At 35.8% G+C, this 14,336-nt stretch overlaps 1 protein-coding gene across 1 annotated transcript in view; it reads right to left on the bottom strand.

The window, feature by feature from the left end:
* LOC110211523 (sodium channel protein type 1 subunit alpha) overlaps window positions 1-14,336 on the bottom strand; it is a 207,507-nt gene that overhangs the window by 126,571 nt on the left and 66,600 nt on the right. Inside the window, exon 3 of the mRNA XM_020990890.2 lies at window positions 9,004-9,316. Within this exon, the coding sequence (XP_020846549.1) occupies window positions 9,004-9,267 (264 nt within the window). The 5' untranslated portion in view covers window positions 9,268-9,316. The remainder of the gene's footprint in view (window positions 1-9,003; window positions 9,317-14,336) is intronic.

Raw genomic sequence — 14,336 nt, 5'->3', positions numbered from 1 at the left:
TTTTTGTTTTGTTTTATTTAACTAGAACCTCCCCCTACATCTACCTGGCTTGTCAATAAATCAAAAAATGAGATCAGATCACTATCATGGGATTATATATTTAAATCTGGAAGGAGACTAAAGTCTCTCTCCTCATTTTACAAATGAGGAAACTGAGGCTTAGGGAGGGCGAATGGCTGGCCCAAGGAAGGAAGGAAATATGCCTTTATTAAACATCATATGCTAGGCACTTTACAAATATTATTCTATTTGATCTTCATAAGAACTCTGGGGATTAAGTGCTATTATTATCCCCATTTTACATCCAAGGAAACTTTGGCAGACAGAAGTTAAGTGACTTGTCCAGGGTCACACAGCTAGTAAAAGTCTAAGGCCACATCTGAATTCATGCCTTCCTAATTCCAGGCCTCAATGCTCTATTCACTTGGCCATCTAGTTAGATGACAGAGACAATGTTTGAATTTAAGTCCTCAATTTAAATCTGATGCTCTATCTATGGCATTACATTTTTATTTTGGTAGGATTTATTTCTTAAAATCTATTTTTCTTTACTTCTATATTTAGTCTTTTCAAAACTAGGTTACCACCTAGTACTTTTTTCTTTTTCTATGTTTTCAGAAAATGATTAGGTTGTGATTTTTTTCCAGGATCCTTTCTGCATTGGAAATAGTAATTTTTTAGATTTATAGTTTCTAGGATGATTGGTTCCCTTTTTTAAATATGGGCAGTACTTCAGCCCCTTATATAGGTATAAGAGGTATGTTCTTTTGAATGACTATTTTTCACCCAAACTGTACTTGTCTACCTTCTGCTGGTAGTACTGAATTACTATCAAAGCCAGGCCAGAAGAGAGGAAAATGTACAATGATCTAAAAATTAGATATTCATTCTTGTTTAATTAAAATGAGGGCCTCAATTCCAGGACTAAGATAAAATATTGTATTGTGTGTTGAATGTGCCAAAAGATGAGGCAGTAGAATGTTTCTATTTTTATTCCACTGGAACTTCTCTTAGTGTTTTGTCCTTTTGGAAGTGTCCAGTCATTGAAAGGAGACAGTGCAAAAAAAGCCTTAGGAAGGAAAGGATCTGTCCCACTAAAAAGTATCATCCAATACATTTATATCATTAGAATAGCCTGGATATCAAAATTTGTCCACAGGCTTCCTAAGGTGTTCTAATTTTTCTAAGCCCTCATTCCTTTGCCACACACTCTATAACCCAGTAACACTGACCTCCTTGCCGTCTTCTCATAAGATACTCCAGACTCCATGCATTTTCACTGGCTCTTCCCCCTGCTTGGAATTCTCTCCTTCCTCATCTCTGCCTGCTGGATACCCTGGCTTCCTTCAAGTCTCATTTAAAAATCCCATTTTCTATAAGAAGACTTTCCCAATCCTCATTAGTGCCTGCACATAGTAGGTGTTTAATAAATACTTACTGACTAAAGAACTGGATCTTTTAAGAGGAAGTCAGTATCATTCTATTTGACAAGGTCATCTCACATTTGGAGATAAACTCCTAAATCTGTTCATGACCTAAATATAAAAGGCTAAACCATAAATAAATTTGAGAAACATGGAAAATATTTATCTATTAGATCTATGGAGAGGGGAAAGACTTCTGACCAAACAAGGGATAAAAAGAATCACAAAACACAAATTTGATAATTTTGATCACAAAAAATTAAAAAGTTTTGCACAAGTAAATCCAATAAAGCTAAGATTAGAGGAGAAACAATTAACTGGGAAAAAGCTTTGCCTCAAATTTCTCAAATACCTCATTTCCAAAAAATATAAAGAACTGATTCAAATTTGTAAGAATAAAAGCCATTCCCCAATTGATTAATAGTCAAAGTATATGAACAGTCCACTCTCTAGCAAAGAAATGAGCTATTTATAGTCATATTAAAAGATGATCCATATAACTAAAAAAGAAATACAAATTAGAGCAATTCAAAGATTTTATTTCACATGCTTAAGAATGGCAAAGATGCTAAAAAAAAGGGGAAGTGGAAATAAATATTGGAGGAACTATGGGAAAACAACAGGCACATTGATGCACTGTTGGCAGACCTGGGATTAGGTTTAACCAATCTAGAAATCAATTTGGAATTATACCCAAAAAGTTACTCAACAGTGCATATTCTTTGCCCCAGCTATGCCACTGACAGACCTATAGCCAAAAGACAGCAAACGGGAAAAAAGTCCTTTATGTATAAAAATGTTTATAGCAGCTCTTTTTGTGGTGGTAAAAAAACTGGAAACTAAAAGAATTCCCATCCATTTAGGAATGACTAAATAAGTTGTGGTATATGAGTGTGATGCAACACGATTGTGCTGCAAGAAATGAGAAAACAGATGATTTCAAAGAGACATGAAAAGGCACGTGAACTCATTCAGAATGAAGTAAGCAGGATGAGAAGAACAAATTATATTCTAACATCAATATTATGAAAAATGAACAATTTGCAGGATTTTTATAAACTGATGAAGAATGAAATGAGCAAAACCAGGAGAACAATTCATATCACAACATTGTAAAAACAATTTTGAAAGCTATAAAAACTATGATCAAAATAATGACCATCCATAACTCCTAAAAACCTATGAAAAATATTCTACTACTTCTTGACAGAGAGGTAATAGATGTAAGGTTCAGAGTTAAGACAGAAGGTAATGATCACCTTATCTTTTGCCTATACTTGTTTATAAAAATCTCCTTGTGGTGGCCCAAATTTGATTATGGTATTTGAATAAACTGTAATGAAATACAGTATAGTATATAGGCTACTTGGAATTACTTCCAAAAGGGCCTGTTTTCATATACTAAGAAGTTTTAGCCAAGAATACATACTGATTTTTTCAGAACCATTCCAGGGGCAGAAATTTTTTATTTTTCTCCTCAAAATCACTAGGAATTCTCTTAATTTCATTTCATATTTCTGCCGCAATAATCATAGCTATGGGCCAGTTGTCTGTAACACAGAACTTGTCAGAAAACTCACTTTTCTAATTGTGGGTTTTCATTTACTTCAGTTGAATTTAAGGAATTTGTTGATGGAAACTTTTTTACTTCTTATTTACTTTTACTTAGACCATTATGTCTCTGGACCTCACAAAGTGAAAAATCATGCTGAAAGAGTAGAGTGTATTACTGAGGCTGTTCTGACTTGGATTGTTGGAGAAGACTAGCCAGAGACTTCCTAGGATTCTCATCTGAGAATATCCATTCCATGTTGAATCAATCATACTGAATACTTATGACGTGAAGCCTCAAGACTTGTCTTGACCCTTTGCATCCAGATATATGGGAGGAAATACAAGGTAAATACAATCACATTCTGGATGTTGCACTATCTGCAACAATTCATTATTTAATTTCAGTCTTTTCTAGGAATCATGAAGTTCTACCAAAGAGTGATCTTGAACTATAATAGAGGCCACAGGGACTGTGTTAAGTGTTAGGGTGCAGATAGGCCAATGTGATATCACCACACTAATGGCAAAAGTGTTCCTTCAAGGGTGAACTGACAACAGCAGAAAATTTACAAGCATCTCTTTTAGAGCCATTCTGACATTGTTTTTTCAGGCACACTCCTTCAGGACTCACCAGAGCCACAAAGGGAAACAATCAATAATTGTCTTAATTGTTGCAGTGGAATCACCTGATACTCCTGCCCTCCTCCCCCACTAGCATAATATAGAGAAGCCCTGGCAAAAGGCTACTCCTTGGTTTTTTTTTTTAAACTGTTTTAGCAAAGGGTGTTTTAATCCATATATATATATGTATATACATATATATATATATATATATATACATATATACACATATATATACATATATATGTGTGTGTGTGTGTATATGTGTGTATATATATGTATATACACATATATATGTTAGGGACATTATATCACAATGCTAAGAATTGCATTCTTTTGAAGTTCCTCATAGTTGTGGGATTTCAAGGAGTGGATTTTTTTCCTTAGAATTTTCTGTGGTAATAAGATTACTTAGTCATTTACCAACAAGATGAAGGATGAGACACTTTCTTTGATCCCTGTGACCTCTTAAACATCTCCAAAATGAAAATTAGGCACAAGAGATTAAATATGTTTGGTTGCCCAAACAGTCTAGGAAAACCCTAATGAGAACCCTAATGAGGCAATAAAAGAACTGCCATTGGAAGATAGAAAAACCTGCTTATCCCTTCCTTGTCTGATCTTGGATGGAGCCCCTTGTTCTGTTCTTTTCCTGCTTCATTAAATAATTTTCTCAAGGGAATAATAAAAAAATAACAAAAGAAGCTATTGAAATCCTACTGGGAATGAAAAAAAAATTGAACTACAAGAAGCAGCATGGCAGAATTGCTACTCTGAATTCACTTTAAAAAGTCTGTCTGGTTATACTGTTTTTCCTCTACCTACTGTTAAACGTAAAATGTGTGCCTCTGCAAATTCACTGATAAAAAGGCCAAAAAAAGATGTTTATATAAAACACTAAGGGAAATCATTTACCCTACAACAAAGAGAATAATATAATTTAATATGAATGGGAAAATTTCTAAATATTGTTACAACCTTGCTCATTTTAAAGAAATTGTAGACTTCAGGCATTTTATTCTCTTCCTCATAAAATGACATATTACTAAAATTTATTTCCTTTCATGGAATTAATGCTTCATCTATAATTTCCAGAAGTATATGAAAAGAGAGGGAAAAAAAAGAAAATTTTCTAACAAACAGAAGCAGGTGAAGAAATTCACTGAAAATCAAAAGTTAAAAAAATCAAATTTTCAATCACAGAAGAGCGATGGAAACATTGCCACTAGAAAAAATATGTGCACCAGCTAAAATGTGTCCTATTTAGCATAAAAGAAAATGTAGTTCAACACTAAGTTCTAAGTATCACTGGATTAATTCTAACAGGGCATAGAATCCTTTTTTGGTATCACTGCCTTCTGGCCCTTATTTTAGGACATTGTTCTTACTTTGTGCTTTTCAAATCCTAAACCCTTTGTGGATCAGGTAGGTTCCCAGGGTTCCTTCTGGTAAGAATGTGCAAGAAAAAAAATCTCTACCAAGTCCAGGCGCCATTGCAGTCTCACTGAAGGTGGCTTAAACCATTTTAGCAATGGTAATGATATTTTTTTGGGGTGAAACGCATAATTTACACAATTTAAAAAGAGATAGGCACATGTTACACACTGGCAATAGTAATCTATTTGTAAACTCACTCACACAGATTGTGGAACATCACAAATATTCCAGTGTGATTTGTCTTGATCCCATCCATTTAAATTCCTCAGCTACAAAGCATACTTTATCATCAGATGATGCATGTTGAATTCTGCAATGATGTCTAGGATACAGCTACTTTTTCTCATTCAGAATAGTATCAGGAATGAGCCCAATTCAATGTGATGAGGTCAATGACACTATTCATTTTAGCACTGTGGTCTTGGAGAAAGCAACACAGCCTTCCTGATACTTACATAGAACTGTGTCCCTTTGGTCCCAGTTCTGCCTCCCTCACTCTGAAGATGATTTCCCCTAACGTCAGCACTAGCTGAGAACATAAGAAACAGTACCATTTTCTTTGGTCCTAAGCTCTACCATTCTTAACCCTTCAGCTAAACAGGTGATGAAAAGCCTGAAGGACAATCTGTGCCTACTGCTTGGTTTTAATAAAAAAAATGCATGCAGGCAATTTCAGATACCCATCACCCAAAAGACATTACTCATCAAAAAAAAATGTAATTAACTTCTAAAGGTTAAGATACTGTCAAGATTCCAACTTTAATAAAAACAAATAATTTGGGCATTTAAGGTAGGGTTTTTTTTTGTAATGAAATAACTCCATTTGTAAAACAACCCAAGAGTGACATAGAGATTGGCAAATAAAAATTCAAGGAATATTATCACAGGCGAAAATGTTATAGGAAGAAGACGCAAATGTTAACTTTATTTAGCGACATAACATAAACTTACCTACATGAACCATAGGTATATTGTTGTATTTTAGATGAGCTGTGCATATCATTCTAGTTACATAAGGATTTTAAGATGTAAAATATCATATCAACACCATAATTACATATTTCCAAACATATTTTCTCTATCATTTTGATCAACTACTTTCCTGGTTTTTTATTAATTGTTCACAAAGTGTGTACCTATAGACAAAACTAGAGGGAATTGAAAAAATGATGCTAATCTAACGTAGGAAAAGTTCCAGTAACAGATTCAGGCTGGATAGCCAAATGATCTTAAAATCCTAAACATTCTAGAAAGTCTGAGACTTTCTTCAGGGCTTTTAAGTCTGCCTATTGCCATATGCATCATCATTGAGTATTTCCTCTCAATACAGCAACATATATCCACCTGAAAAAGTTCCTTAAAAGGAATATTTCATGGAGTGAATTCAGTTTCTAAATTATCCACAAGGATGAATTTGTTCCTTCCTAAATGTTAATTTGTTGTTATATAATCTTGGGAACATTGCATAGGCTGAGTGCCAATTTTCTTCTGCTGTTTTGGGCAATGGTGTTTCTAATTTTTTTTAGATAGTTGAGGCAAGTCACGTAGCAAAAGTGAGGAATAAGTGGTGAACAGACCAATTGCTCCACTGGTATCCATTCCATGGTAAGAAAATATGAGGAGGGCTTCCAGACTATTGGGTGACATTCTTGACAAGGATTTATAGAAGGATATGAACAATAGTTACATAGGCAGGGTAGTCATAGATGGATTTCTTGTCCTATTATTGGAGGGAGTACCCACATAAATGACAAAGATACAGTGAAATACCGGAATACTGGAGAGTCCAAGATTGTTTGTAATGAACAATAAAGGGATAATGTTTACCGTACTATATTGGTCTGAAACAGGGATTCGTGAGTAGCAGGGCGCTGGAGAAAACAGAAGGGCCTCACAAACCACAAAGACTATTTATATACTTTCATTACAAAACACACTACACAAAGTGAACAGCTGGTTTCTGAAAATATATAGAGTACATGTATGAAATATCTAAATCTACATTTAAATAAATATAACTTTTTTAAAAAAATTAATTGTTCAGAATTTAATTATTTAATATTGAGTTCTAACTACTCCTAGGACCTAAATACCCATGAAACTCTACTTACATTACTTGGACTTCGGGTTTTAGAGGCCACATTAACTTTACTGCTAAAAATTAATTTTAATGATAAAATTAGATATCCATACTAGTGACTAAAAGAGTGGAGTTATAAAATTGATAAGCTTTTAACTACCATGACTTGATGGCAAAGTAATAGACTACAAACATGCAAACAGAGAAATAAAAAACTACAGACAATGATTATCCCTTTACTTGATGGCAAAATCTTCAAGGCAAAAAAAAAACAAAACAAAAAACGTACTTGATTTAAACTAGTCCTGATTCTATATGACTTTATATTTATATTTGGTAAAGTTGCCAATTGAATGTGAGTGAGATGTTAGCTCTTAAGCTCCTAAGGTACTACAGTCATAATGACCTCAAAGGATACAGGCCCAAAGCAATAACTTGGCTCTGTGTGCAGGAATTTACTCAATGCACGACATGGGGTGGGATGTAAAACAAGGCTCTTCAAGGCTTTTTCAGGCATTTTAAGGCATGAGTGGACTACAACTGAAAAACCTCATTTGCTTAATTAATTAATTTGCTTTCTTGTACTTGTAGCTTATAACTGCTTACTCTGTCCTATGCCTTATGAAAGACCATAAAAATAAATAAATTTACTAGGACTATATGATTGAGGAGCAGCAGAATGCAATTGAGTCAAGACTGGCTTTTGAGTCAGAAAAAAACCTGTCTGAGTTCAGGTCCTACTTCTGACTTGTACTGGCTATGTGATCCTAAGCAAGTTACTTAACTTGTCAATGCTCTAGGCTACTCTGAGACTATGAGTTGTGAAGGGCTTGCTCATCTCCACTGGAGAAAGAGCTTATTTATTGGTAACTACCCATACCAATGAAATCACAGGTCTAAACAAACAAAAAGCAAAAACTTAGTTTGATTAATCAATTTACTTGAGAACAATAAACGGAAAGAGATTATAGCCATCTTTCGGTTTCACCTTCAGATACTTCATTTGAGTACATGAAGGTTCATTCTATGATTGAGTGACATGTGTTTTGTAGATAGGCATGAATTTTGTCAAGTAAAATAAGGCCTCTCTGGGAAAAAGAAGGAAATATTCTAATTTGTGGATTATATGCAATATAACCTCATGTCCTACTTCAGTGTCTCTTCCTTATTATAGTTGGGGGTGACACTAAGTTCTCAAGGGCCTTTCCAATGAGGTGCAAGCTTTTGGCAGTCCTATCAAGATAGGAAGACTTCATTCTGGGTCTGGGTCTGTGGATACACTGTCATCTGAGAACCAGTCAAGCTCAAATTAAAAGGATCATCACTCAATGTGGAGCCAACACATCATGATTGTCTTTTAGCTACAGAAACTCATTAAATTATTCACTAAAATGAGAAGGGGATGTAACCTGTATTAGCAGAGAAGCTATCCACATGAATGAAATCATGGATCCCTTGAAGGGCTGAAGTAATTTGATTACAATGAAGAACCCTCTAGGTCTTAGGCTGAGAACTAAATAACACTGACATTTATTAAAAATACAATTCGCAATGATTTCAACATTTGTGCACACAGAAAATATATCAGATAATCATAGAGGAACTAAACTGTTGGGAGAATTCCTAATATGTCATGTTGCCTGCTGTTTGAAGCAATATATTTTTTATGTATTTATTTTACGTATCCATCACAATGCATCTTGGAGAGTTCCATCTTTCACTATAAATCCTATCTACTGTTAATGAATATGCTAACATGTGTCATTTCTTAAGCAGCAACATAGTATGGTTCTCATGTCAATAACATGCTGATGTGTTGTTGCTCTAACAATCCCAAGTATGCATTGTGCTAGTAATCTCAGAATAAGCGTGGTCAAGAACACTCACTTTTTTATTGATATAATATGGGTCCAGGTCCTCCAAGGGCTCAGACACCATTCCAGGTGGAATGTCTCCATAAATGAACGGAAGGGACTTCCCAGCTTCCAAGTCGCTATTTGGCTTTGGGCCGTTTTCGTCGTCATCTTTCTTGTCTGGTTTTGGATTCTTAGCTTTTTCTTCTGCAATGCGTTGTTCGATAGCTGCAAGAGACTCTCTGGTGAAGTAGTTGAAGCTGTCAGGTCCCGGTGGTACAAGCACTGTTTGCTCCATCTTTTCATCCTGCACATTTTAATTACCATTTATTCTGCATAGGAAAGTGCTAAGAGAAACAAGAAAACAAGTCTTTAGAAGGACTCTTATGAGAAACAGCAATGGTAGTAATCATACAGGCTTGATGTTATCAGCTACAGATAACGGGGCAGCTAAGTGGTGCACTGGTCCTGGAATCAGGAACTCGAGTTCAAATCCAGCCTCAGACACTTCCTCGCTGGATAATCCTGGGCAAGTCACTCATATACTATTTGCGTTAGTTTCCTCAACTGTAAAACAGTGATAATAATAGCACCTACCTCCTAAGGTTATTGTGAGGATTAAATGAGATAACACTTATATAGCCCTTAGCATAGTGCCTGGCACATAGCAAGAAATAAATGCTTCTTTTCTTTCCTTTCCCTCCCCTCCTATAGATAGGTAAGGAAAGGGAAATAATTCCATAGGATTTAATTTTTGCTGAAGATAAATTTTTTTAAATTAAGTTTAAGTGCCTGTTGGTTCTTGAGACGCCAGTTTTTTGGGCTAAATTTTAATAGATTCTGATTTTTATCAAACCGTAATTGTTATGGATTCAGGAGACAGCCTCAAACAAAGAAGAGAATCTAATTATAGTTTCAACTGAAATAAATGATGCTAATTTTAGTTGCAAAAAACTGACTGCTTATGTGTTGTATGACACTGCTCTTCTTATCTTTGCAACCCACCAAGAAGAGGAAAATGAGCTAATGTAGAGACAAGTCACATTAGTCAATGAAGAGAAAGTGGGAGAAGATAAAATCTATATCTCTAGCTGGCTTGTCAGAATGCCTACAGCCAGCAGAGATTGGTGTTGCATGTCTATAGGCCCTACTACTGTAGAGCCCAGTTGATTACTTGAGTTGGAGAATTCTAAGCTATAGCAAAGCCAAGCTGATTATAGGACCTCATCAAGTCTGGCACCAATATGGTGAGCCTCCAGGGCTTGAAGGACCATCAATCTACCTAAAGAGGGGTGAACTGGCCCAGGTTAGAAATGGAGCAGGTCAAAGTTTCCTTCTTGATCAGAGTGGACCAGGCCCATGAGTACCCACTGCACTTGCAGCTTGGTGAGTTAGAGAGACCTAGATTTAAAAAAAAAATTTCAACACTTAAACTGGTAGGTGGGGTTGAGCATAGCCAGCCTTTACCATTGGTTTCATTTCTGCACCTGGAGTGACTATGACCTTATCAACACTGAATGTTGACATGGTGTTTAAAACAACAGCTCACATTTCTACAGCATTTTTAGATTATCTAAGTGCCTTCCTTACAACAACCTATAAAGCAGGCAGTACATGAATTATTATCCTAATTTTTACAGACTAGGAAACTGAGTCTCCGAGAAGTTAAGTCACTTGCCTAAGATTACAATCAGGTGAATCAGGTAGCTCAAGTATTACTAGCACCATTCTACAGATGTTGGAACTGTGGCTCAAAAAGTTAGCAACTTGTATAAAAGTCATGAAACGAGCAAGAGCTAATGCTGAGACTTAGACATGGGCCTCTTAATTCTGAGCTCAATGCTTTTTACACTATGACTTGACTGCAGGTGATCAGACACATTGACCAGTTTTGTTGTGCTGGGTTTTCTTTTTTTGGGGGGTGGGGGACAGGCTGAGACAATCAGGGTTAAGTGACTTGCCCACAGCTAGTAAGTGTCAAGTGTCTGAGGCCAGATTTGAACTAAGGTACTCCTAACTCCAAAGCTGGAGCTTTATCTACTGCGCCACCTAGCTGCCCCTGCTGGGTTTTATTTTTGTGGCCACACAGATGCATGTCACAAGGTTAGGACAAATGCTAAAGGTGAAAATAACAAAAGAGGACTAATTTAGAAAGACAAGAATCCAGAAATTTGAAGGAAAATAAAGCAGGGGCTGGAGAAGGAAAGTAGATGGCATCAGCATCAGGAGACTGTAGGATGGATTCTCCCGTACTATGAAAAGTGAGCAGAATGAAACCAGGGTGTCAGTCATAAACTCCTGCATGAATTAGAGCATTTGTGTTTTCACTGCGATAAGGCTATTATGGCTCTCCCTGTAGTATTAAAGATACTGTGGGGACCAGAGGTCTCTTAGCTCTGAGCTCCACATTACAGAACTGAATCAGATTTGTTGCCAGCTGCCAGGTCCCAAGTGTATTGTTTTAAGGGACATTTAATCTGAGCTCATGTTTCACAGGTGCTACTGAGCCAAATCTTCACGGTGCCTAAGCTACTCTCATTCTGCAAGTTAGGCTCCTCTGAAAGCTGCATTAACTCCTTCATACCATTAGGACATCATTCAGGGAATTGCTATTTCAATGTAAGTTAATGCTACAATAAGCCTATAATATAGCCCTGTAATATTTTAGAACCTTCTCTCCGCCAGAGTTTACAGTTGAAGTGTGTATTCTTTGGAGGAAAAGGGGATTGAAAGGGGGCCCTTTTGCCAAAATTGGCTTTGGGGCCTGGAATCTAAATTCTCATCACTGAGTAGAAGTAAATGAATCTAGTTTATTGAAAATCACTGTAAAATAAACTACTTTCCTCAATTCTTACCTTTTTTTTTTTATTAAACATCAGGAGCTTCCAGTCTCACCCACACAACTCAGATATCCAGTACTTAGCATCAGAGATCTAGAGCTGAAATGGACCTTAGAGGTCAGAGTCCAACCCCCTCATTTTACAGAAGAAGAAACTGAGGCACAGGAATCTTAAAAACTCAGTGTGTCAGCGATTATAAAACTTTAACTTCTGAAATTCTTTCTGTAATATCTGATCTCTGTATTTCTATACTCCCCCCCTTATTATGCTTATAAGGATTTCGTGTTTCAGCTTAGAATTTTGTGACTGCAAATGCTATCTTTCCATATTCTGAGGGCTATAAATGGACCAATAATGTTTGCTATAGAATATATATGCATGCATACATTTATACATAGCTAAATTAATAAATGAGGCTCTTTATTCCTATTAGAATTGTGGTATATTAGGAGTTTTTTTCCTGTCTGTGTTGTAGAATCTGAGTTAGTATTTCATATGTAGAAGACCAAAACAGGATAGGGAGAACCCTAAATATCTGTAAAGTCTTTGATGACTCTCTTGAGAGAACAATCCAAGGTCATTTTCTTGACATTTGGAATATAAACTCTAAGTGTTAATTATCTCTTACTTTTTTGCTTTCATTTATAGAATGAGATGAGTTCTCTTCACTCTTCATCCAATAACAACATAATAGATAATCTGAATAATATGTAGAATGGGGTTACACAGCCCCATGGCACCTGGACACCATATCTCTCTTGTTAGCGAATGTTGAGTAATTCAAAGAATGTTCCAGTCTCATATGCTAATGCCCCTCACCCAATTACTGAACTCGTATAACCTAAAGGATAGATTTGGAAGTAGAGGGAGGAGATAACACCTTAATTTACCAACTGCCATCCTGGAACCCCCAACAGGAGAAAGGATTTCTAACATACTTCAGCAAAATCTGCAAAACCATATTCTTGGAGGAACTACCACATGAACTGGATCTGGGGAGTTGCTACATCATCACCCCAGTGTGAATATGGTTTTAGAATCCTGCAGCATCCCATTCCTCTCGCCAGCCGGCTGTAAAAGATATTCTTTAATTAGTAACCTTTGGAACCGTAAGTGTTGTGTATTTCCTTTTCTGTTCCTTTGTGTATATATAGGGATTCCACATATTCACCCATTTCAGAGGCATTTGGCCTCAAATGAAGGAATTAAAATGGGGAGGAGAAACTGATCAAATCTCTACATTTTTGAATTTCTGGAACTCAGGAAGCATCCAACTGCTATAGTTATGTGCCCCTAATTTACAAAGGTAGGCCAGGTGGAGATGATGAGGGCCTGTCCCAGGGTGGTGAAAGTGTCAGAAGACATGAAGTTGTTTTATATGAGAGATGTTACTTTTTTAAATTTGCAAATTTCTAATTATTCTCAAGTATCATGTGCTCATAAAACTTTTCAGAGCCAGAAATAATTTCATAAAGTCTTTCCTTATAACAATTTGTAGGAATTAGGAAAAATGCATTCTTAGATCAAAGCAGAATTTCCATTCAAATATAGCTGTATATTGAATCTATTTTTTATTAAATTATGATTCAAAAGAGTACCACATGGTAATTATTATATGAATTAGCTACTATATGATCTGTGATTTTACTATTTAAAATAACTATAATAATACTGTAATAAAAATAATTATATAATAATAATTAGCTATTAAACAAGTAAAAATAACCAATTCAAATCAACTTTCTGTCAAGAACAGGTACTACTTATAAAACTAGTCTCTAATATATTTAATATTTAATAATATTATATTTTATGTATAATATATTGATGCTATTAATTAATAATATATTTAGTAATACATGCATGCTACTATTTTGTTTAAAAATTGAAAAAGTGGCAAGTTCCATTTCTCTCTTAAATGATTCTCAATTCTGTACTCTCATTGCCACCACTCAAAGTATTAGTTCTCCTTGCTACTTATTTGTTAGTAAGCAATCCTAGTGGGTCTTCCTTAAATGCAGATCTGTCCATTGACTGCTCGGACCTTGTGATTCCCTACTCTATTAATGACAGTGGCTTCCTTTGATTCTAACATAAAATATTAACTCTTCTGTTTTGCTTTTAAAGCCCTATATAACCGGGCACCAACCTCTGTAGCCTCATTGGACATTACCTTCCATCCCTCCCTCTGTGAGCTAGCCAAATTGGCCTTCTTTCTGTTCCTCATACAGGGGATGCCATCTCCAAGGTCTCAATGCCTTTGTATTGGCCATCCCACATTCCTGGAATGCACTCTCTCTTCACTTTTGTCTTCCTTTAAGGCTCCTTTCACGTATCATCCATTTTTTTCATGAAGCCTTTCTTGACTATCCCAACCACTTCTGAATAGGAATTATTTCATTCTTTGTATTTTTATCCCCAGGGACTACAACAGTATTTGACACATATTAGGTGTGAATTAGTTGAATTTCTTGATTCCCGCCCCCACTACTTCTTCCTTTAAACCACCTTTCATACCACTACCTTT

Source organism: Phascolarctos cinereus, unplaced genomic scaffold (genome assembly GCF_003287225.1).
Source record: "Phascolarctos cinereus isolate Bilbo 61053 unplaced genomic scaffold, phaCin_HiC Scaffold_726;HRSCAF=1367, whole genome shotgun sequence".
Classification (NCBI taxonomy): Eukaryota; Metazoa; Chordata; class Mammalia; order Diprotodontia; family Phascolarctidae; genus Phascolarctos; species Phascolarctos cinereus.
This window is presented reverse-complemented; position numbering and strand designations above follow the sequence as displayed.